This window comes from Balaenoptera acutorostrata, chromosome 15 (assembly GCF_949987535.1).
Source record: "Balaenoptera acutorostrata chromosome 15, mBalAcu1.1, whole genome shotgun sequence".
In the NCBI taxonomy this organism is placed as follows: domain Eukaryota; kingdom Metazoa; phylum Chordata; class Mammalia; order Artiodactyla; family Balaenopteridae; genus Balaenoptera; species Balaenoptera acutorostrata.
This window is the reverse complement of record NC_080078.1, coordinates 42,750,185-42,774,626: the sequence shown is the minus strand read 5'-3', so window position 1 is coordinate 42,774,626 and position 24,442 is coordinate 42,750,185. Positions and strand designations below refer to the sequence as shown.

General features: G+C 48.3%; 1 protein-coding gene across 2 annotated transcripts in view; it reads left to right on the top strand.

Annotated features, from left to right (window-relative positions):
* Window positions 1-24,442, top strand: part of RALGAPA2 (Ral GTPase activating protein catalytic subunit alpha 2) — a 289,245-nt gene that overhangs the window by 253,137 nt on the left and 11,666 nt on the right. For both annotated transcript variants that reach the window (XM_057528489.1, XM_057528490.1), the window contains exon 38: window positions 14,767-14,888. In XM_057528489.1, the coding sequence (XP_057384472.1) occupies window positions 14,767-14,888 (122 nt within the window). The remainder of the gene's footprint in view (window positions 1-14,766; window positions 14,889-24,442) is intronic.

Sequence of the window (24,442 nt, the reverse complement as noted above, 5' to 3'; positions counted from 1 at the left end):
AATGTTTCCTTTTGCCTGTTGGAGGAAGCGATTTCAGGCTGAGGACGAGGGGTGAGGAGGAGCTTTCCCACACACGGGGGACCTGCTGCCTCAGCCCTCGGCAGGGCTACGACTCTGGGCCAGTCGCCTGAGCACCAGCGGCCAGTAGGCAATGGATCAGCCTGCAGCTCCAAGCCTGTGCTGCCTTCCACCCTCCGCTCCGAGACGCCGGGTTCCACACACCCCGGTGCTGCTTTGCCAGCTGTTCTGGTGGGTTCCACCTGTGGGCGCTGCAGGGGCCGAGCGCTGTCATGGGCAGGTACTCTGCCTGCTCAGACTCGGCACACACGGCCTCTGCTTCTGCAGGTCACCCCGGGACCCCCTTTTCCGGATGAAGGACCAAGATCCCAGGAGGCAGGCTGCTTGCCTGGGGCAACACAGCCGCACTCAGCGGAGCTGAATCCCAGGTGGGGCTGACCTTGACCGTGCTGCCCACCGCCGCACGGGATGCAGGGCCTGCGTTTCTAGTCCGAGTCATTGCACAGATGCTTTAAACCTCTCCAGTGTTTTCGAATGACACCAAATGGCACATAATTAAAAATAAGGATTTGCCAAGAAGCTTTATGACCTTTGGAAGATAGCAGTTGAGGAAGAACAATCCATTCTCATTGCGGCTCAGTGTTTTAATTGTGAAGCGGAAGCCAAACGGACCTCCCAGCGGACAGTGCTGCCGTGTCCAGTGTCCTGACCTTGGCACCTCTGCCCGACAGTGCTCAGCCATCCTCTCCTCGAAAATGTCCACTCGAAATAGCTAATTAATAAAACTTTAGAATTCCGCACTGGTTATCTTCAAAATGTGACCAGAAATAAGCACAGTAAGATCAATTTGGCTTAAACAAACTCTGGCACATAAATGAAAGGATTGAATTAATAAAGTTTATCACTCTGTATCCCGGCTTCCTAAGTCAGTCCTACAGATAATAATTTGGCTAGGAAGTCACCATTTATGCCAGATTAGCTATAAAACTTGCCAGTTTATTTTGTGCTGCTCTTGGTTCTGGAGGGAGAGAGAAGGATCTAATTTGTCTGTTCTTACCTTCCTGTCAGCACCAAGCAACAGTATTTGTGAATTAACTTAGCATGAACATTGCAAACTCTCAACTAATATTCATACTAAACTGAGACAGTGTAAGAGAAGCAGAGACCAGCGTTGGGAACAGACTGACCTGGGCTTGAGTTCGAGCCGCACTCACTACTAGCTGGATGGTCTTGGAAGAATCATTTCTGCTCCATCTCCACCTTATCATCTGTGGACAGAGGTTTCCAGGAGGATCCAGTGGCTCATGGCTACAAAAGGGCAGAGCGTTATACCAACACTGGGTAGGTTGTTCTTACTTATTACATAAAGAGTGTATCTTTTATTCTAAGAGAGCTATCATCCCAACAGAACTCAGGCTAATGATAATGTAACCTCACCACGATGTGTTTTAGAATCCCCCCAGAATACTATAACACTCAGTGTGATGGTCAGGTATTGTGGAAGCCAAGACTTAGAAGAGAGTTGAGCAGCAAGGAAGTTTTCTTACAGCTGAAGGAAGAATAATGGATACATAGGAGGCATTTAGTAAATATCGTATGGATGGATGGATGCGTGGATGGGTGGGTGGATGGATGGATGAATGGATGGGTCGGTGGCAGACACAATAATTGGAAGAAATAAGGAATTGAGGGAAGGCAGACCTGGGCTCTCTGCTGTGCATGGCTACCTCATGGGGATCATATTGGCCTCTTGGTCTGGGGACCTGTGATACAGTTCTGCTTCACGTTTGAATTGTGAGGAACATCTCCATCTCTCTTTAAATAAAGTACAAAATGGCTCCAAAGGACATTTTCCTCATCTGGGCCGTGTCTCGTGCCATTAATATAAAACTGATGGCTTAATGGAGTTGTTTTTGATCTGTCAAGAAAAGACACACCTAATTCAATTTTGCTATTTTTCCAAGAGTAAGTGTCTTAATTTGCAAGAGAATGATTTGATTATAATTTTAAGTAATACTGCAGTTATATTTTTAGTCACGAAGATGATATCGAGTGACTCTATGAGACTCAAATGTGGAAAGTCCCAGAGAATTGTGTGAGTTGGGAATTTTATCTTTAACGGCATTCTGGGTTGTTTCTGTGTGTAATGTGATGAATATATTTTAGTCAGAACGAACGGGCCCTCTGACAGGGAATTTTGAATATAAAATATAAAAGCAGGCAGTTTTCATTTAAAGTATAAAGTAGAATTATCCCAGCATATAAAACCATATAAAATCAAGATGTAAACACCCATCCTTTTTCATCTGTACATCTTCTTTTTAGAGTGTATGTTATTGTGAGGGATTTTTCTAATTCTGATCTTTGTTCCCACCGGGACAGCCTTGTTTCTTTATTTCCTTCTGCATTACTCTTCAAAATGGGAAATTTCTAGATACTCAAAGGTACCTTTTAAGATGTAGTGTAGATGTTGAATCTGTTGTCCTTCATGGATGGAACTGGGCCTTCTGTTGGCTGTGGCTACACCAGTCTCTTCTCTTCAGGGGAGAATTCTGAGGTCGAGAGGCAGGGCCGCGTCTGGGAGCTGGGGCCCTGAGTCAGGCGCTGGGTTGGGGTCCAGGCGTTGGCATTTACCATCTCGGGGCCTGGAGCCAAACACTCTGCTTCCTGCTCTCCAACCTGCTCCTCTATGAAAAGACAGTAACGGTACAGACCGTACACGGGGTCGTGAGGATAAGTGAGGCAGATACGGCCTCTAAAAGGCCTCGCCCAGTGCTGGACCCTGCAAAGCACTTGACCGTTTCCATCAGTCTCACCGTCTAAACAGAGCCTGTGGCGGGGGAGCTCACACTTGGGGCACCTTTGGATTTCTGTGCCACCCACAGGCACCTCACCTGAAGGGCTGTCAGAACAGGACTCGTGTGAGTTCGTGAACGCGTGGCCTGTACTCCGTGAGGTGCCCCCTGTCTCTGAGAACCTGCAGCATCCGTGCTGGATGCTGGCACTGGGCATCCCCCAGGCCTCCTCGGCTTCATCAGACGGCGTGTCCCTCCCCCGCCAGGAACACGCGGCCACAGGCGGGTCCTTACCCAGCGCTCTAAACTGGGGCCTCATGAGGAAGTGCCATTTCTCTCCTCCCTTTTTTGGAAGGTGCTGGAAGGACCACTCAAGCACCTAGACTCTCCTCTAGACAAACTGTTTATGACAGAACTGTGTGTATGTATTTTTTTTTTCTCTGCACAGCCTAGAGCTAAGATAAGCAGAGGTCGTAGAACCCCACATCGATCCCCTGTGAAACCAGAGTCATTCCAGTAACCCCTGGGAAGTCTGGCCAACCTTGAAGGCAAAGCACAACAATTTCCCACTGCATTATTTAAGTGACTTTTTATACTTCCAGATCATCACTTTGTTTTAACCTAACACTGATCCAAATGCTGAGACAGGTGTAAAAAGAGTAGAAGAGATGCTTTTTGCCCTCCAGCTGCTCAAAACCCTTTTCCTGGTCACAGAACGAACAAGGCTGGGGTTCTCCAGGCTTCTCTGGCCCCTGTGGTCAGCTCGGGGCCCGGATCCATTGACAGGCCCGGCCGTGCCCACAGATGAGTAGCCCTTTAGAGGGCTGCGTCCGGGGCCACTTGGCAGGACAACTCAACCCTTGTGTCCGCTTAGCGTAACCTATGTGAGCCGCTGGCATCACACACTGTTTCTAATTGCCAGAAATTAGTTGCTTTAATATTATGTGGCAAACACAGTTTTGCTACTCCTGATCACGGAGGAGCTTTGCGTTATTAGAATTCCCCCAAATTTCCGTTAGGTTTCGATCACTAGGGCAGTATTTTTTCGCTCTAAGTGATAAGCCTGTGGGTGTATTGAGTTTCAGGCACGGGTCAGCTGCTGTGGTTATCACTCAGGTGTGCTGTGAGTGACGCCCTGTTTTACCCACTAGAACTGGGTCTGGATGGGCCCCGGGAGGCCACTTTGCCCCCTTCACAGGCGCTGCTGTCCTCAGTTTCCAGGTCGCTTGCATTTGGTAAACCCCTAACTTTTCTTGGAGTTTCTTCTTGTCATTTGATAATTTGGTATTAAGATGAGTATCTTCCTGGAAAACTCAGATGCCATTAAGCTATAATTATTTCACAGAAATATAGAAATACTATTTTCTGTTTTCAGATACAGTCTTATTTATTGTTTTTAAATACAGCTCAAAATTTTTAAACATCATAAAAAGGAGTATTTCCTCAAAATTGTTTTTGGAAATGAAAACTCAAGAAAATCTGTACAGAGCTTGGTGCAGATACTTGGGACTGCAACATTTAATTCTGCCTGAGCCCACCCTGACTTCATCTGGGCCCAGTGGGTTGGTGATGGACAACAGTTGAGAATATTTCAAGAAAATTGTAACCAGAATATCTGCCACAGAAGACTTTTTTTGTCCTTTTTGATTTTGTTCTCTTATCTATCATGTATCATCATGAATCCATTTTACTTTTAGAATCAACCCGGATAGAAACCAATCCATAGGTCACATGGGACTGGCTTTCTTCTCCATAGTGAGAGTGGTTGAGGACTAAATATTGGATGATTTAGTTGAAATTACGTTGCACTAAATAATACCTGTCACATATGTTATTTAATAACTTGTCCCTTACAGTCAGCGATGATAAAGTTAGAGTTTAAAATCCACGTGTACTGCTATTTAATTGTCGACCCTTTTTATTCCTTGCCGCAAAGAGAGTCTAAGACAGAGACAGTTCCGCATTTCTAATTGTTTTCCATTTGGTTGTAACTTCGCGGATATTAAACGCCAACAAATTGTCAGCAGTGGTCATTTCTGTAACTGACGTTGAGAGCACATTTGTTAGCTCCTAACACACCGTATCTCTGGGATGAGTGAGAATCTGTGAAAGAGAAACAGTTCAGGTGACACTGACTCCCTTCCACCCAGAAACCAAGTTATTGGCATCAACCTGGCCAACTGTGGTCCGTACTGATCAGTCACTTCTTGGGTCGTTTCACCAGTGAAGCAGCCAGTCGGGTCTCTGCTGTCTCTGCTCATTCACTCAACAGTGCGGCCTCTAGATGGGGAAGAGGCCAAATGCCTGTTTTTCTCATCACTTACGTTTTTACTGAGGTGAGGCTTAGAGGGATGGTGTCACAGGGCCCTTTCTTGCCTGGTGGTTTACGGAAGGTGAGACGCACGGGGCGCTGGGGAGGATGGAAATGGAGAGCGCGTGACTGAGGGTGTGCTCCTCCCACATGGATCCCTGCGAAGAGCTGATGTGAACGTTCCTAATGAAACTGTCCATCAGTCCCTCGCACCCTCGGAGCACCTCCCACCCTAAGAGCAAGACCTTCCTTTCCCTACGCCTATGAGAGCAGACCTTCTCCAAAAGTCTGTAATTTAATAGCCTGAAGAAAATCTATTTTTCCCCATTTCCATTTACTCTGGTCATTTCCTCAGAATTATGCTTAAACTTGGTTAAATGTGTCTTTTCTCCTTTCTTAGCAGTGGTGCACTGTTTCCTCTCCAGGAGTGTACCATTAGGGTCTGAAACCTAATCTAATATCTTATGTGTTTAATTTCCTTTTCCCAAACATCTATCTCTTTGGCTACATTGTTCAGTGAAGTCGTCCTCTTTATCTGTTTCCAGGCTGTGACATTTACTTTGAATGATTCATTTATTCGGGGTCTTAAAGAGTCCTAGAATTTAAATTTGCATTATATTTGAAAGGCAAACAAAATCTTTGTAAAAATGATGTATGGCTTTAGGCTGTAACTGGCACCTGCTCCTGTCTTGATTTATTATGGAATTTCATCCATTTATTTCGGATTATCAAATGCCAGCCCAGCCCACCTGTGGAGCTTCCCTCCCTCCGGGTGGCAGGTACCAGGGAAGAGGTTAAGGGAGCAGACCTGAGATGCGAGCGGAGGCCCCTCCCTCCAGAAACGCATGGCCCCGGGCTCTTGCCCGCCCTCTCCCGTCGTGTTGTTCCCTCCTCCGTGCCCTCGTCCTGCTCCTGCTCGCTGGCCTCTGCCCACACTCCGAAGTGGGGAGGAGGGAGTTCCCAGTGTGCGTCCTCCCCTGGTCTCCTCCAGGACCGGCTCCAAGTCCGTGACTCGGGGCCGTTCATCTCCAGCCCAGGCCTGGGCCGAGCCTCCTCCCCAGTACTGCTCCCCTGACGCCTTCAGGCCCTGCACACTCCCGTCCCCTCTCCATCCTCTGCATCAGCATCTGCACCTAAGCCACAGCCCCGCGGTCTGGCCAGAGCGAGTGTCCCCACGCCCACCAGAGCATCCTGCGGTCCACGGCACCTCCGCTCCCCTCCACCTCTGCTCTCCAGAGGCCCGCATCTCCTCCCTCTTTCTGACTAGTCACCCTTCCTCTGGGCCCTTCCACACACGTCCCTCCCCTTGTTCCATCCCCACCGCCCCGCCCCATGACCTCTCAAGTACAGAGTACACCTGGCTGCTGTTGCAGAACCTCCAGCGGTGGTTCTCCCAGGGGCTAGAGACCCTGCGCTCCTGCCGTCACCACAGGCCCTCAGGGAGACCCTCCACCCACTGGGTCCCTGTGCCCTACGCAGGTCCTGCCCGCCTGGCGAGTGATGAGTTTGTGGCTGTCTTCTCAGATAAGCTGTGGGTACCATGAGGGACAACACTGTCTCTTTTTGATCCTGGTCTCTCCAACTCCTAGAAGAACCCCTGGCACACGGTTCAGGGATCTTCCGTGAATAAACGCCGCCTTTTAGCATGGCCAGGCCACCTTTCCACTTGTTCTGGATTGTGGTCAGTGAGGACCTTTTTATCAGAAGGCCTTCCCCACAATGCATCGCATGTACCGTGTGCTCAGAGGCATTTGGGGGACAGTTTTTCTTTGAGGTATAATTCACATACCCTAAAATTCAGTGGTTTTTAGTCTCTTCACCAGATTGTCCGATTCCAGAGCATTTTTGTGCCCCCATCCCCATCAGTAGTCACTCCTCATCCCCTTCTCCCCCCGACCCCATCCCTGGCGATCACTAATTTCTTTTCTGTCTGTGTGTTTTCTTATTCTGGACATTTATAGAAATGGGTTCACACAACGCGAGGCCTTTTGTATCTGGCTTCTTTCGCGTAACATAGTTCCCTTCTCAAGTTTCACTCATGTTGTAGCATGTTCAGTATTTTATTCCTTTTTTATGAATATACGAACAATATTACATTGTCGTCAGTTTATGGACAATTGGGCTGTTTCCACTTAGGCGCTATTACGAATAATACTGTTGTGAACATTTGTGTACACATTTTTGTGTGAAGGTATATTTTCAGTTCTCTTGGGTACATACTTAGAAGTGGATTTCCTAGATCATATGTGTAAGTTTATGGGAAACTTCCAAACTTTTCTACAGCGGCTGCACCCTTTTACTTTCCCTCCAGTGTCTCCGCATCCTCACCAACACTTGTTCATTCTTGTCCTTTTGATCATAACCATCCCAGTAGGTGTGAGGTGCTATCTCACTGTGGTTTGATTTCCATTGCCCTGATGACTAAAGGATGCTGAGCATCTTTTCATGTGTTTGTCGGTCATGTAGATATCTTCTTTGGAGAAATGTCTATTTAAATCATTTGCCCGTGTTTTAATTGTGCTGTATTTTATTATTGAGTTATAAGTATTTTTATATATTCTGAATATGAGACGCTTATCGGGTAAATGACTTGCAAATACATTCCCTCATTCTGTGGGTTGTGTCTTCACTCTCTTGATAGAGTCCTTTGAAGCACAGAAGTTTTTATTTTGATGAAGTCTAATTTTCCTATTTTTATTTTGGTTGCTTGTGCTTTTGGTGTCATACCTAAGACCAGTAGCATTTTAAAGCTTTATCCTTTGGTCAATACTCAAAACATCACCTGAGAAATGAAAATGTGTTATTATCATCCTCTGCATCTATTCCAAAAGCTCCTGTTCGTGGGCCCCACAGAAGACATCAGCTCATTCATTTCCTAGTTTTGTCAACTATCCTTAGCCGTTCCTTCTCAGAGCTCAGAGTCTGCCACTGTGGGCTTATCGTCTTCCTAGGTTTAAAATATATCTGTGGATATATTCAGGGGCACTTTCCTGCATCCACAGCTGTCCCAAGTCATCTCCTTCTCCCCGGGTTTCTGTGAGCCCGGGGTCTGTCCTTGTGTGAGGAGTGTCCACCCTCTCACCTGTACCTCTTCCTCCCGTGGTCACCCGGGGAGGCTGCCTCCTCCCCTGCCTCTGCTCCACACCCTCTTCCCTCCAAGTCAGGGCCATCAGCCAACCTGACCCGTTCTCTGTCAAGACCGTTCTCAGAGTTTCCGGTCATTTCACATTTGCGCTTGCCCAACATATATATGTCATTCACTTCTGAAATTAGGCGAAGAATAAGTCTAAAATATTAAGACGTTTGTAGAAGCCCATTGCTTGAACATAGAGATGCAAGTCAGCCTCAGCCTCTTCAAACCTCGAGGGCGCTCTGGACTTGCCTCAGTGCTGGCAGATCTTTTTTTTTTTTTTTTTAACATCTTTATTGGAGTATAATTGCTTTACAATGGTGTGTTAGTTTCTGCTTTATAACAAAGTGAATCAGTTATACATATACATATGTTCCCATATCTCTTCCCTCTTGCATCTCCCTCCGTCCCACCCTCCCTATCCCACCCCTCTAGGTGGTCATGAAGAACCTAGTGGCAAGACGGGAATAAAGACACAGACCTACTAGAGAATGGACTTGAGGATATGGGGAGGGGGAAGGGTAAGATGTGACGAAGTGAGAGAGTGGCATGGACATATATACACTACCAAATGTAAAATAGATAGCTAGTGGGAAGCAACCGCATAGCACAGGGAGATCAGCTCTGTGCTTTGTGGCAGATCTTTAAGGGTGAGCAAAACACCTCGGGAAGACACTGCTGCTCCCGTGCCTCACACCATGCAGGCCTCCAGTGACCCAACCCAGCCTTTCAGCTGCACCTCCCGCCCCTCCTGCTGCCTTGTGGCTCCAACCTCCTTCCCCTGAAACTCCCTGCGCTCCTTCCAGCTCCTGACTCCTGGTACCAGAAATGCTCTTATCATCCCCCCTCCCCTGCCACCTCTTCAGAGAGCCTGCCCCTCTTGTCCCTATGTCCTACCTGCACTAACGTGAGGACAGTGGGCCTTAGCCTGCAGGCTTGTCCCTGCTGGAACGCAGGCTTGGCGAGGGCGGGGACAGCATCTGTCTCCTTCTCCCAGTTGCATGCCCATCACCGGGCTCACGTGGGCGCTCAGTACTCATTTCTTGAACGGTTAAACACCTGCGTGAAGATGGACTTGCTTTTTGGAAAGGGCCAAGTCACTCGAGATCAGGTTTTCGAAGCAGAGTGAGATAATACGCAGAAATCATACGCATGGGTCCACGCATATCTGTAAGATATTGACCACTCTCTAGTTCAGCCCATTCTGTCATCCTTGGTGCATAGCAATTCTAGCAAAGAATTTCTGTAGGAAAACATATTTTTTTCGCAGTCGTACCCCCAGCCCCCTGAATGGTGTGTGTATCCGTGTTTGACGCAAACTCTTTAAATCCCACCTGTCAGAGTTCTCCGTGACATTCTGAAAATTTTGAACTCTAATATTTTGGTCTATTTCTGGAACTAATCAAAATAACTAGGGAGTTCCCTGGTGGCCTAATGGTTAGGATTCTGGACTTTTACTGCCATGGCCCGGGTTCAGTCCCTGGTCAGGGAACTGAGATCCCTCAAGCCACGCACTGCAGCCAAAAAACAGCAACAACAAAAATAGCTAATATTTTTAGCTAATGTTTAAAAACTGACTAAAAATGGCACTGGCTTTTTTCTGCTTTCTCCGTGTCTGAATCAAATGGACTTTTCTACCATCATTATCCCTAACAACCAACACACCTTTCATATCCCCCCCTTTGGCTTAAAGAAGCTCATTCTGTCCTTCCAGTGGGTAAGAAAGGATCCACTTGATTTGTGCTATATTCCCTTGTCACCAGATGCTTATTTTTATTATGAACTGTTTTATACATGCTAGAAAACATATAACATTTACCCCCCCATGTGCACCAACCGATGTGTTTGAGACCCTCCCATGTGCCACCTCCACCCCCGCCCCTGAGATAACGCTGGTTAGAGTTTCACTGCGTACGTGTGCTTCCCTCAGCAATGTTTCACTTTGCCTGTTTTTAAATTTTATGTAAATAGAGTTTCACCGTGTGTGTTCTTCAGTAACTTGCTTTTTTCCTTGAATGTTGTTTTGAGTTTCATTCATGCTAATACACAGACCTGTAGTTTATTTTCAGTGCTGTATAGTATTCCACCGTGCAGCTACATTTATCAGTGGGCATCCAGAGGCCCCCCTCTTCCAAGGCCCTGTCCACTCTTAGGAAATACAGAGAAGGTCCAGGCAAGAAGGGTTTCAAGATTTGGGAAAAAGTACCATCTGCAACATAGCCTCTTTCAAACAGTTCTCTTTACTCCTTGAATTTAAATAAATAAATAAATAAATGGAGTTATCCCAAGATTTATTCCCAGATAACTTTTTGGCTTTGAATAAGCCAAAAATTGAAGTAATAATTGTTATTTTTATGAATGTATAAAGTCAGCGTGGTCTGTGGGTATCAATGCAGCTTAAACCTATGTACTCAAGTTTCAGTTATAGGTTGACTTTTATGCCCATATATATTTAAGTCAGTTGATTTATTCTCATTTGGAGTTTAATTCCCAACCTTGCATAGGATCATGAACTTAGAATTTATGTGTTTTAGAATTTACAATATTAGCTGAAAGCAGTAAAGTTAGAAGACCCGAGTTCTAGTCCCAATTGCACCCCTGAGTAACTGTGACTCTAGAGAAATCACTTGAGCTCTTTGAGCATCCATTCTTGATCAGTAACATGGAGACCACAGGACTCACCCCAGCTCACGTGGGTCTAGTGTAAAGGAGGCTGTTGCCTAAAGCCTGATGCAGAAGACCCCCTCGTTTATCCACCATGTTCTTTCTGGAAGACAAACTCATAAACCCACATTGGGGATGAGAGGGAACAGGCAATCCACATTTATCATGGTTCTCTTGTGTGCTGGCACCTGGGTCAGTGCTTCCTCTGATGATTCTATCCAGTCTATCTAATCTTTCCACAGCCCCGAGAGCTGATGTCAGTGTCCCCACCGTACACAGAAGGCAGCCGAGGTTGGGGACTGGGGAGGAGTTGGCGGGTGGGGTTCAAGCTCCAGCCCATCCTCCTGCGAAGAGCAAGCTCCTTTCTCACTGTCATGCTGCTACTGTCATTGCTAAAAATTAAAACAAATAATAATCAGAATAAATCTGGGGGCTTGGGTTTGGATTCTCAGGCTCTTGCAACCCAGCAGAGTTTATCTTGAGGGTTTAGGAAAGTTCTCTTGGAGGTTTTTGGGAAAATGTAACCAGTGAAGACATATGGCCTCTTTATTCAAGTGGAGGAATATTGAGTAGACAGAGTAGGTCACTAAAAAACTCAAAAATATCCAGAAACCGAGATGGATTTCTAGTTAGTAATTTGAATGTTCTCTGAATTGAGGAATCAAGGGGAAATTTTCTCTTTAAAAAGTACTGTGTGTGGTATTTAATGAGGTAATAATTCAGGACAGAATATAAGTTTCACATTTGTTAGTGGACTTGCTGAGAGCAGAAGGGCAAAGGCTGGTATTGAAACAGGTATTGGATGTGTGACCAGGTGCCTCTGTAGCCACCTGCTTCCGGTCAAAGGTCACTAATCATCCACTGCCTGGCATTACTTCAGCATTCAGTTCATGTCTTAACATGTCTTACACGTGAAGAGACAAACCTTATAAAGCCTTTGATGTCTAAATTATAAATGCCTTTTTGAATAGAAAGCAACCAGCATTGAAGCCTTAAGGATGTTAGGTAAGAAAATGATGGAAGACACTGCTCCTGGTTAGTTGCCCTTACTAGTAGTGCTACTAACAAATTCCGTTAAGATCCCAGAGCTACATTTTCTTAAAGCTACTTAAAAAAAAAAAAAAAAAAGATTTTGGCACGCATGAGCTCCTTGGCTGTTTCTAAATGGTGCTAGAGTTGGGGTGATGTTTGTTTTCTCTTTGTCATGGCGTTTACATGCCCTGGCTTGGGCTGTGAGTGAAAACGCATTTCATGCTCTCCTGGTCTCACCCCATTCCCTAACACATGTTTGTCTGAGAGACGACACCCAGTTCAGCACAGTGTAGCCCAGCCTGGGGTGGGGGGTGTCTGCTCCACGTGACAGCCAGGGAACCTTCTAGGAAGCAACCCTTCTTCCTCAAGGACCCTGTTCTGGACACACCTTCTGTGCTCTGTCTCCCATGGTACCTCCATTGAGGAGTCAGACCATAAATATTTATTGCACCTGAGAATCTCAAAACTGGATTATCAACCCAAGAGTCCAGTGCTGGATTTGCCCTTGGGAACCCAGATCTCTCAGCCTTGACAGGGACAAATTTATGGACAACAGGAAGGTGTCACTCAGGACGGGGCTGCCAGGCCACCCTGCGGGTCCTGTAGGTGGTGGTGTACACGGCGTCCCTTTGTGGTGGATGGTGAGCTCGGTCAGCGTCGCGGCCGCCCCTCCAGCTGTGTGGCCTCCGCCGTGTCTTCAGCCCAGCGCGTCCTCACGTCCGAGCACTGTGTGTGGGTGTCTGGGCGCAGCGGGGCCTCGGGACCCAGCAGGACGGGCCTGCAGAGGCCGAGAGCAGGCTGCACCAAGAGGGGGCCAGGAAGGGGCGCTGACAGGGCCACAGGCTCAGGTGGTCGTCAGCCGTAAGTTGAGCTCAGCTTTTTGAGTAATTTGTCACGCCTGGCTTGGCCCCTGCTGGGCCCGCACGTGCCAGCTCAGTGTCACGGTGCCTGTCCGCCAGCCGGCCGGCCAGGCCTAGCGTCCTGCTGTTCGCGGCCCAGCGGCTCGGAGGGCCGCACTCAGTGACAGCCAAGTGCTGTGCAGAATAAGCGTGTTCATAATGAGACGTGAATGGCATTAGCGGGTCCCTCCAGGCCTGGGCAGCCTGTCCGGGAAGGCGAGTCACCCGGAGTTCAGCCCGCCATGCAGGCTCATGCAGCCAGGCCTCAGGATGCTGTGACCATCTCTGTAAACCGTCATATATCATCAGAGGGGCCACTTTTGAACCTTTAAACTCATGTTCCTCTTTAAAAGTTGCATAGAGCCAGCCTGCAGAGAAATTCTGGAATAGCGCAGCCCAGGAAAGCTTTCCCCAGCGATGGGTGTGTCCTGTGTCTGCACAATCCAGGCCGGTGGCCCCTGGCCACACGTGGCTGTGCATGCTTGAAATATGGCGAGTGGGACAGAAGAACCCAATTTCTATTTCTTTGTATTTATTAATTTAAATTTCAGTGTAGCTAGGCACCTACGGCTCGTGGCTACCATGTTTGCACAGCCAGCCCTAGAATGTCTCTGGTCTCCTCCCAGGGTGAAAACCTTTCCCTGAATGTAATTAAAGGAGGAGGAGGAGGGGAAGAGCCTATCCCGGGGAACTCATGAGCATCCTCTGCCAAAAGAACAGAAAAATATTCTCCTCTTTTAAAACACATGCTTATCGACAGCTTATTGGTAGGGCATAATTTTCCCCAACTTACATTGTTAAAAGAGGCCATTTTGAAAAGATCGCTTGAAAATATGGTGAGAAATGCTAGAATTACTTTTGCCCTTCTGGAGCTGCAAATAATAAACTGGCGGTGACCCGCATTCCCCCTGTTCCTGGAGAATTAGCCCGATTTTCAAAACGACTAAAACACGTCTCTTAAATTTTGCGTTGATCACAGGAAGGGGGGGATGAGACATCACGCCGACTCCCCCGAGTGTTAATTCATAAAACCCTACGTGCGGCACCTCCATCCGCTGTCAGATTGTCCTGACGTTATCCTGTTATTGGGAGGCGTGATTCACCTTCCGAGGAAACAGAAGCCGCACACAAAAGGGGAAGATTTGCTTTCTGCCCCGTGAAAGGCTGCCACACGCAGGGGTCCTATTAAGACAGCTGGAAAGTTGCTTCAGCGTGTTACGCTTCTAAGTTTTATTGGTGACTGGTTTTTGATTACACATTTGAATGCGTGTGTTCCAGACTGCAGTTTTAATTAAAAGGCAATAGTCTTCTTTTTTAATATTGCATTGTGCGCTCCCTGCTAGATTCTCCCCACTTATTCTTATTTTCTAAATGCTCGTGGCTTATCTCGGCTTGAGGCTCTGGTGCCCTTCAGAGCATAACTTCCTGGCCTCCCCTCTGCCCAGTGGTCTTATTTTTTAAGTGTGTATCACCAATTCTTGCTTGGAGTATCGATTCATTTTATCTGTAGGCTGAGAAGAACGTTTCGTCCACAGAACTAAGAAGGGGCGGTCCAGCGCTGTCCCACGGTTGTGGGTGGAAAGGGAAGAGGCCACTACCAATGTCTCTGTTTTCGTTTCTTCCAATCCAGTTGATGACCTTTTGCTGTGATTCTGGAAGTATTGGTTTATATATTTTTTCAGTGATACTAGTTTGGGTGCAGTTGAAATCTAAGGGAAACTTAGGCCTCCAAATTGGAATGTTCTCATGAATTACGACTAATATTTAATTCTCCAACAGGATGTTTACGAACTTGCAAGGTACCTCTTCCCACACAAGGGTAAAAGATGCATGATTGTATTTAAAACAAAGTGAACTCTGTCACTGTTCTGCGTGTCATTCTGCATGAGCACTTGTTTCCTTAACCGACTCCTGCAGCTACGAGGAGAGAGCTCTGTATCTCGAAGCAGTAATCCAGAACCACCGCGAAGTCATGACGTTTGAGGATTTCACAGCCCAGGTCTTCTCCCCGTCTTCCAGCTACTCCGTCAGCGGAACTGGTGAGTGGCCGCTTTATTCTCCCCTCATGCCCTCCAGACGCTCGAGCCGCAGATGTACACCTGTTTTTCACAGATAAATGCTCGCAAATTTACGAAGCGCATTCTCCCCCTGAATCCACTAATGAATATCAAAAGGAGTGATGACATTCATTCTCATTTGTTTTGTATCCAAGCTGTTCGCCCCGTCCTTTTCTCCCGCCATCCTGTTAACCTCCGCATCCAGCGAGGTTAATGAACTTGTTCTCAGTCATGTGCTCCGGTTCACTTGGGGGTGTGGGTTGTTTAAGAGCGATGCCCGAATCAGTGCTTGCTTGTCAAAAAAGAGTTCCTCACAGTCGAAGCCGTTGCCACTGACGCTTAATGGGGATTATGCTGCTGAGATGCTCGGGTCAGGGATTAACGCGGGAGCAATGGGAGGACAGCGTCCCCTGGCCATGGTGACAGCAGTGCGGCGAGCTGGCTTTCTCTCTGGAGCTGTCTGCGTCCCAGGGACCATCCGCCGAGAGCAGCACCCGGTGTGGACCTGCTCTGACACTGGCTCACAATCACTTTCACTTATTAGGCCAGTGGAAATTTTCAAAAAATGTTGTTTTTAGGTTTTACTCTTTTTATATTTCCAATTTAGGAAAGAAAAAAAAATATGTGCTGGCACTTAAACTGATGATATGATTACTGTGGGGTTTTTTTTTCCCCAAAGAGTAGAATGACTTGTAAATTTCTGTATGTAATTACAGATTAATTGCCTTCCAGAAAGCAAATAGGATATGGAGTCAGTGCACGTTGAAATCCTTGATGAGGGGCTTCCTTCTCTTCCGCTAGGGCGGGCACAACTGTTAGAGGGCCTAATAGATTTCTGCCCTGTGTCAGTTGCCTCTGATCGCTGCCTGGCTTCTCCCATCCTGACTTGTTAACAAATATCTTACACACAAAGTGAAAAAAATTAAATTCGGTGAAATAAATCACTTACAAATAAAATCAGCCATGCATCATTGTTGAGCATCGCTGGCTCCAGTCCTGGCCTCCCCGAGCTTTGTCGGGAGATAAGAGGGAGAGGCTGGCCCCGCACGCGGAGCCAGGAGCAGCAGGCAGAAGGCCTGGGAGATAAGCGGCCACGGAGGTGCGGGAGCCGCGAGATTAACATAATCACGCCTCTGCTTCCCCGGCGAGGCGTCCAGAAACACAGGGATGGCCTCTATTGATCTCTGTTGAACTGGAATACTAAGCAACATGAGAAAAGCTTATAACTTAAAGCTTTGATTAATGTTTCTTACATTAAAAAAGTAGAACAGCTGTGAATTGAATTCTTTTATACACTCTGCCAACATTCTATCTAAAACCAAAAAAAAACAAAAATCGGTTTCAAGGGAAGTGAAGATTTCATACCCAGTCTGGCTAGAGGTTTAAAATCACTTCTAATTTATAGGTGAGAGAACATGAAGGATCTACAGCAAAGCTAGTTTTTTAAAGATCTCATTCAGCTTTTTCCCATCCTCATGAAGTACTGGGACTGAAGTTTTTAGTGCAGCGTTGTTGTTTTTTAATCTCGAAAAGGCTTTTTGTTTTTTAAAATTAAAAGAAATTAAGTCATAACTAGATGTTTCCACTTCTTAACTGTTATGTTCTTAAGGCTCTTGATTAAGATGTTATTGAAACAAATATTGAGGAACTTTATTTTCTATGTCTATTTTAGTCTCTATATAAATTAATTTGCTCTTTCCCAGAAGTTCATAATTATTTAAAGCAGTTCAAATGAGTCCGTGTGTAGGCAACATCTTCAGTGAGTCTCTAGGAGTGATTTGGGGTTTTTAAGACCTGCCATTTGGAGACAGGCTGCTATAAGAATGTCACTGAACAGATAAAGGTTCTGACAGCTCGTTAAGAGTGGGCATGGGAACCTGTATGAAAGGCACATGAAACCAAAGATGAGATATCAAGACAAACGCCAGTCCTTCCTCTTTTCAAATTATTGACAGCAGTATCACATGTCATAACACGCAGGGTTCAGGGTACTCCGTATGGAGTGATAACATTTTCTACGCATATAGCACCAACCCACGAGCGCGATTATAAGTCTGGGCTTAATGTTCTCTTTCAACGCTTTGCGTATCTGCCCACGACAGCCATCAGGAAAGAGCTAGAAATGAACTTGGTTTGCCCAGGAATCTGAGGGGTACATTTCTGTCCCATTTACAGGCCCACTTTCAGAACCATATTCTCATTTTCAGACCCGTTTTGCTTTTGAGGAATCCCTATTCCCTGTCGGTTACCACTTTGACGGATGAAAACGTTTTTCACTGTGTTTTATTTTCCTGGGACAAGTACAGTCAAACCCAGATGAGCCAGGCAGCTTAAACTAAGAAATTGAGGTGAGGTCTGCTCTTCCAAGCGACAAGCCAGCTGGAAAAATTGACCCTGAGCGGCTTAAGCTCCCACAGCGCTCTTAGGATGCGATCACACCATCTCGGCAGCGGTGTCTTCAGAGCAGGGCCTCAGGCCCCCGCTCACAGGCACAGTCTGAGGAACTCGGGGCTCAGATCTTCTTTGTGTCCTTGCAACAGGGCCTTGTGGTCAAGCACAGGGACAGTGGCCTGAACGCTGTGTTCGGCCCACACTGTGCCCTGGGAAATGCCTCCCCTTCTTCCCAGGCTCCCCTACCTCAGCACTGCCGCCTGTCACGCAGGGCAGCCCAGAGGGGCCTCTGGACTCACTGTCAACACCAGGACGTAGGATCTTCTATTGTTAGGCTAACAGGTGGGTGCTCAGCTTATTAAAAGAGATTCAAAACAACTATTTTCCCAGTCAGAAAAATGTTATTTTAAACACCTCCTGCCCTGTATCTCTTCTGCCCATTACTCATGTTGATAATGCCCAGAGCATAAAAGGTATTTGAGCTGACTTTCCACCCAGCTCTGTAGTTTGCATCTCTTTTGACTCCTTCCTTATTGACCAGCAATTTCTAAAAGGTGGCCAGTGATAAAATACGGGCTGCAGTGAACACACACACACACATAAGTACATATCTATGTTTTATGTGTGTATTTATATGTGCATTTCACACACACACACAGACACACACACACATACACTGGGGTGAGAGACTAAGTTTGTGTTTTCAATCATGCTTCCAGGCAAGGGGGTGGGCAGAGAGGCCTTTAAAGAGTTAACTGGAAGGGGAGGGACTGATGTAATCACTGCAGCTCATAGCCAAGTGCATCTGTTCACCATGAGGTCATTCTTCTGCATGCTAATGATTTGGAAAATCAAGTCTAATGCTTGACATTATCGGAAAGGCTATAAATAGTACAAATCTTTACTTTTTGGAAGCTGCTCTTATAAACTAAAGGAGAAAAAAAAAAAAAGAGGGACTTTAGCTTGGACTTGAGATTTTTTTTTCCAGAACTGCTTTAAAGATCGTGTCTGGGGCTTCCCTGGTGGCGCAGTGGTTGAGAATCTGCCTGCTAATGCAGGGGACACGGGTTCGAGCCCTGGTCTGGGAAGATCCCACATGCCACGGAGCAGCTGGGCCCGTGAGCCACAATTGCTGAGCCTGCGCGTCTGGAGCCTGTGCCCCGCGACGGGAGGGGCCGCGATAGAGAAAGGCCCGCGCACCGCGATGAAGAGCGGTCCCCGCACCGCGATGAAGAGTGGCCCCCGCTTGCCGCAACTGGAGAAAGCCCTCGCACGAACCGAAGACCCAACACAGCCAAAAATAAATAAATAAATAAATAAATAAAATAGAAAATCCTTTAAAAAAAAAAAAAAAAAAAGATCGTGTCTGGACCTTAAAGTCTTGGAGGAATCCACTTATGTCTGTTGATAAATGAATCCCCAAATCACTATTACAGTCACAGCTAGCAATTTGGGAGTGGAGGACTATTGGCACGTGTACTTTGATGTCTGATTGTAAGCATTTTCAAGTACCTTGCTCAGAAGTTGACAAAGATGGGTTTTTCTCAAAGAATGCCTAAAACCAGGTTAAATGAGGGGTCCTTCTCCGGAAACGTGAATTGACCGCGTTTGCTGAAGATGGCTTTCTGCTTTAATGTTGCTGTCGGGAGCCAGCAGAGGGAGCACAGATCTTTGTTTATTTGTTAGCCCTGCATAAACACATCTGATTTCTCCAGATCTGGTCGGAAGCAATTCCTCCTTCACAATAGGCTGGATTGTAAAGGCTCCAGGGTTTAGAGCAAGTGGAAGGAAATTCCTCACCAGGCCCCATCAGACTCTGCCACTTTTCATGTAGGTCATATTTGGAACCTAAACCAGATTAGCCTGAGTCGGTGTCAGGCTGCTGCCACCGCTGCAGCTACTGTGCAAGAATGGCAGACCTGCATCTGCACGCCCAGGAGGGTGCACTCTTGGAAAGGGTTATTGTGCTCACCTACCTGACGAAAAAGACTCGTCATTCTTTTCTACAACAAAATCGCTGTTTAAAGTTCGCAGAAGACCCTGCCTGGGATCACTGGGTCATTCTGGTGGCCAGTAAGTGTCCTCGTGAGGCTGCAGATGTGTTACACATTGGCCGCAAAGTGAACCTGGCGTGTGGATGCTACACAGCCAGATAGCCCAGCAGCCTTTGCGTCGAGGAGGAAGCTGCACCCAGCTCTCGCTTGCTAAGAACCCCGACGGCAGGTGTCCTAGCCCTTCTGCAGTGACCCCGTCACGGCCATTTGCTGGGCGGTAAGCCATCAAGTCAGTCGCCAGAAACAGCACAAGGTGGAACTGACTCTAACCCCCCAAAGATGAAAGGTTTTCCCTGTTCGATGAGGGTGGTCACTTCACAGATTCATTCGATATGTCTCCCTCTTTCCCCCCCTCCCTCCCTGTAAAAGTGGTCTGAATAAGGTTTTGCTGGATAGCACTTAGTATGTATTCTCCTTCCTCATTAATTTGCTGAAACCAGCCAAGGGCATCGTAGAACGTGAAGCTAGAAGGGGCTTCAGGAGACCCCACGTCCAGCCCCTCACATTCTGATAAGCTGCACCAGCGATGAGGAGCGACCCGGGGCACCAGCCTCAGCCCCTCCACCCTCTTCTCCTCCTCGCTGTGAGGTCAGCACGCGTGTCAGGACAGCATCCCAGGCTCAGAGGGTGACCGCTTCCCTCAGCCCCCGCTGCCCCGGGTAGTTTGTCACCTAACACTGGTTGTTGGTGACCTTGGTCACAGAGCTCCTGACCAGCCAGTGAGAAGGGAGTTTTTCAGTTTAAACAACCCGTGCAGCCTCTCTGGGAGGAGAGAAGTGAACACTGTCTCAGTGTGTCTTTTGGAACCGAGCCTGCTGGGGAAAGCTATTTCTCCCTCTTTGTGGTCCTTCAGGAAGTCTTCATGAGATAGGAGTGGGGTTTGGGAACGACGCTGACAGGACCGCAGGAACCGGGGCTCCCAGCGCACGCTGTGTGACACTGTGGGCTCTGCTCATTCCTGTCACGGTGGCAGTGTCTGCGTTTGTTGGCCTGTACGCCCGTGGGACCGTGAAGGTCTGTGGGGTCACCTAGCAGCTGTAGCTACAGAATCCTTCTAACCGGCAACATCGAACAGATAAGGGAACTGAAGCCCAGAGTATGCGCCGACTTCATATAGTCAACAGACACACGTCAGATGCTCCCAGGTGCCCGGGTGGGTCAAGCTCCAGGGCTCCAGGGGGCTGTCCCAAGGCCGCGAGGGGCTTCAACATTCTGGGGGTGCTAGGAACACAGCAGGATCCGGGCCCCGAGTACTGGAGTGGAGACAGAAGGCGGAGCCGTCAGCAAGCCTCGGGCCACCCTTCGTGTCCCGGGGTTTGTAGTTTCCTCCCTTGGTGCTGGATACGGTGGGGGCTGGCCTGCCCTCGCTCCCTCCTCAGATCCCACTGACCCCATGCTCAACACTGGCCAGAACCTTCCAGTTCCAGCCTGGAGCCAGCCTCCCCAGCTGCAAGGGGGATGTGTCCTATCAGAGGGCCAGGCTCTGGTGTCCTCTTTGTCCAGCCTGTGGCCTCGGTCAAGTTCATGTTGCTCTGCAGCCCATAGTCCGATTCTGTAAAATGGATTAACAGCAGTACCTTCTACATAGTACCCAATAATACGAACTGAAGGGCATTCGGAAGGCTCAACAAGTTAGTATGTGTAAGGGGCTGAGGATAGCGGCTGGCACGTAGGAGCCCTCCACAGACGTCCCCTGGGCGGTCCCCTCACCACCCCACCAGTCTGGGTTTTTCCTCACTCCGTCCTGTGCCACCCTCTTCCCTCCTGTTTCCACGTGGAACTTGTGCCTCCTGGCTCCTCCTCTTGTCCTGGAGTCCCCTCCGTCTGCGTTGGCCCGTCTCTTGGGGGGGCGTGCAAACGGGGCCACTACCCATGAGATGCTGGCCAGACACCCCGCCTGTGGGGACCGTCCCAGACGTCAGAGCCACGGCTACAGAGCAGGACAGCCCAGAACTATACTCAGGCCATCCACAAGTGTCCCCCAAATACAAGTTCTCTGATGTTGCTGTCCGTTCAAGAGCTCGGGGCCACCCACTCTGCCCACAGCGCGCCGGACTGCATCTGAACCACGTTGCCACCTGGCCTGAGAACCACCGACCACCCCGCAGGGGCTGTGAGACCCAGCCCCTCCCTCCCTCCCATGCCACCCGCCGGCTCAGCCTGACCCCTGTACATATGACACTTCTTTAAAAACTTAAAATGTATCTTCTTGGAAAGATGATAAAGCATCCATAGGAATTTTTTTAACCCATAATCCCATACCCGAACCCGGTGGTGCTGGCTCAGCTGTGCACTGGGTCACCCTTGAAGCCATTCCATCCAGATGGTCCCTCCACCAGAGATTTGGATTTTTTGGTCTGGGCATGGGGACTTTCCTTTAAAAACTAAGCAGTGCTGAGAACCACTGTCCCACTCGAAGGCAATTCTGTGATATTTCCATCCTCGGTCCAGCTCCCTTTAACTTATCTCACTTCTTGATTTTTCTCAGCACGTGGAAGGAAGGCTTTGTCTTGTGTGTGTTTCTTCTATCTATAATGGGCTGTAATTTCTTTAAAGAATGATGCATAATTTTCTTTCTTACGTCATATGCAACAGGATTGCAGTAGAAATGCAGGCAGGAAGGAGTCTGGCTGTTGCTTTAAGGGGTCCAGGTGTCTCCAGACCACAGATGTGTGTGAGGCCTGATGCAGGAGCCAGAACAAACACCTGTAATCGGCTGTCATTCTCCGCCCCCCGACCTTCCTGGTCTCCTAGTGAAAGTGGCCCAGTGAAGAGCACCAGGGCCCAACCCGGGTGTGGGGCAGGCAGGGCAGCCAGCATCCTGGTTACTCCACAGACTGGGTGACGCAGTTGGAATAACTGAACCTTGGTTAGGATGCTTTCCTAAGTGATACTGAGGGTTTTAAAGAGAATTTTCGACTACCCTGTTTCACACCACATTTTGCCTCGTGCTTATTCATCCCTTTTTCCTCTAAAACTTCTTTACTCTCCCTGGTGTCAGCTCCGGAAGAGGGAAGCAAGAGATGAGACAAACATCTGTTCCACTTGATCAGATAGAAAACAATGTTACCCTCTCGCAGCCGCCCCTGAGCAGGACTCTGCTGGGCGTTTCAGGGGAGCACAGAGGGCTCTGAAGACCTTGCACTCTGTCCCTCCCCTTCCCTCCTGGAGCTTGAACTCTTGTTGGGGAAAAGTAGACACTCATGAATCACCAAAATTGGCTACTTATTAATAAGCGCAGATCAGTTAGCTCCAAACCACAACTACATGTCACAAAGGTTCATCAAAAAAAAAAAAAAAAGACATTTAGTCAGTGGTTTGGGTCAGTTGTTGAGATTTCCCTGAGCCGGCCTTGCCGTCTGCTTCGTGAGCCTGGAAAGAATGGAAACTTGCCTGATGTGTGTCCGTTGTCCCACTCAGCGCCCTGCTGGTCAGCCTGTAAGTTTCCCACGCTGGCTGAGATGGGGACTCAGAACTGGAAGGCCCGCGGACAAGGGAATGAGATGCAGAAAGAAACCAGTCCTTCAGAGCCAGTGGGGGGGTGGGGACCCTCCTGCCCCGGGCAGGCAGGCGCGGAGGTTGGTCCCAGGTTCCCGGGAAAAGGCGGGACCCGAGACGATGCATTCCAGAGTATCGACATGACATTTGATGTGTTCCTTTGGGAGAACTTGAAGCTGCTGCTTTTTCTGTGAAGTGCTGCCTTAGGTTTGCCCTGGTTTCTCAGCGTTGCAGGGTTTTAAGTGCGAATGGCACCCTCCTCCTGCCTCACTGTTAATTACGGCCCCGGGGGACACACAGCAGTTGCCAGGAGATGGCCGGCAGGTACCAAGAATTTTTCTCACAGACAGTTTTTGGAAAAGACTCTTAAAGCTTATTTGAAATAACCTTGAGAAATTGTTTCGGAAGAGTCTGGAGCTCCTGACACCACAGGTTCACATGCCTTGTGAGCCATGGCTGGGGCCCTCACCTCCAGAAGGTTCTAGCAGGGGGAACACAGCCTCGGCCGTCAGGGTGGGTTCCTGGAAGCCTCGATGGTTTTGCCTGAATTTCTGTTTAGCAACAACCAAAGCAGAAGCCAAATGGGACCTCTCTTAGTAACACTGAAGACAGCTGAAGAAGAAAAGGAAGAATATTTTATACCCTCCTTTTCCTGAAGAATATATGATGATGACCAGGAAATAAACCTCTAAATAGCACAGTAAAGAGGAAAACTGGTTCCTCTTTTCCCATTGGCCTTTAAAGTCCCTCGAAAGGCTTTAAAGAAGTCCCTTAAAAATGGGAAACATGCCAGTCAACTTTGTAAAAAATTTAAAAAAAAAGATTGCATGAAGCAGACAGCATTGACGTGGCCAGAGTTCATTTCTCAGCACCTGAGAAACCTAGTAGCGTCAGTGCAGAGAGTGTTGAGAAGGAACAGGCAGAACCGTATCCTCTGACCGCTTCCAGAATATGAATCCCAGCTGCACAGGACACACTGCACCTACCTGGGCCCCCACGCGGGCCACCCAGCATCTCTCCTCCTGAGCGGGATCGGCTGATCCGTGTGGTCACCTGGGGGTGAGGAAAGCCGCCGGGTCTTCCAGGACCCTCTGGCAAGGTTCTGCCCCACAGCCCTGATCCTGGGCGGGACCATGAAGCACACACTGCCTTGCGTGGCTGCAGAAGTGCGCCCGGGCAGACGCTGCAGCTGGCACTTGAAATGGGGTGGCAGCGGTGGCCTCCCCAACATGGTGACGTTTGCAGGAAGCCTTGAGGGAGACAAGGGAGAGGGAGCCATTTGGAATTTGGGGGAAGCAGTCCGGGCAGAGGGAACCGCGAGAGCAAAGGCCCTGAGGCAGGAGCTCTCCTGGCCCATGTGAGGAGCAGCGAGGAGCCCAGTGAGGTGGGGACGGAAGAGGAGGAGGATGGTCAGAGTGGCCCTCAACCCAGGCACAGACCTCAGCTGTTATTCTGGCGAGACTGGCGGCTCCCTGGGGGTGTGAGGCAGTGGGTGACATGTTGTGATTCTTGTTTGAAAAGATCACTCTGGCTTCTGCGGGGCATATTCCTCAGGAGGGGTGGGCGGAAGACCAGCCGGGTAAAATGCACGCC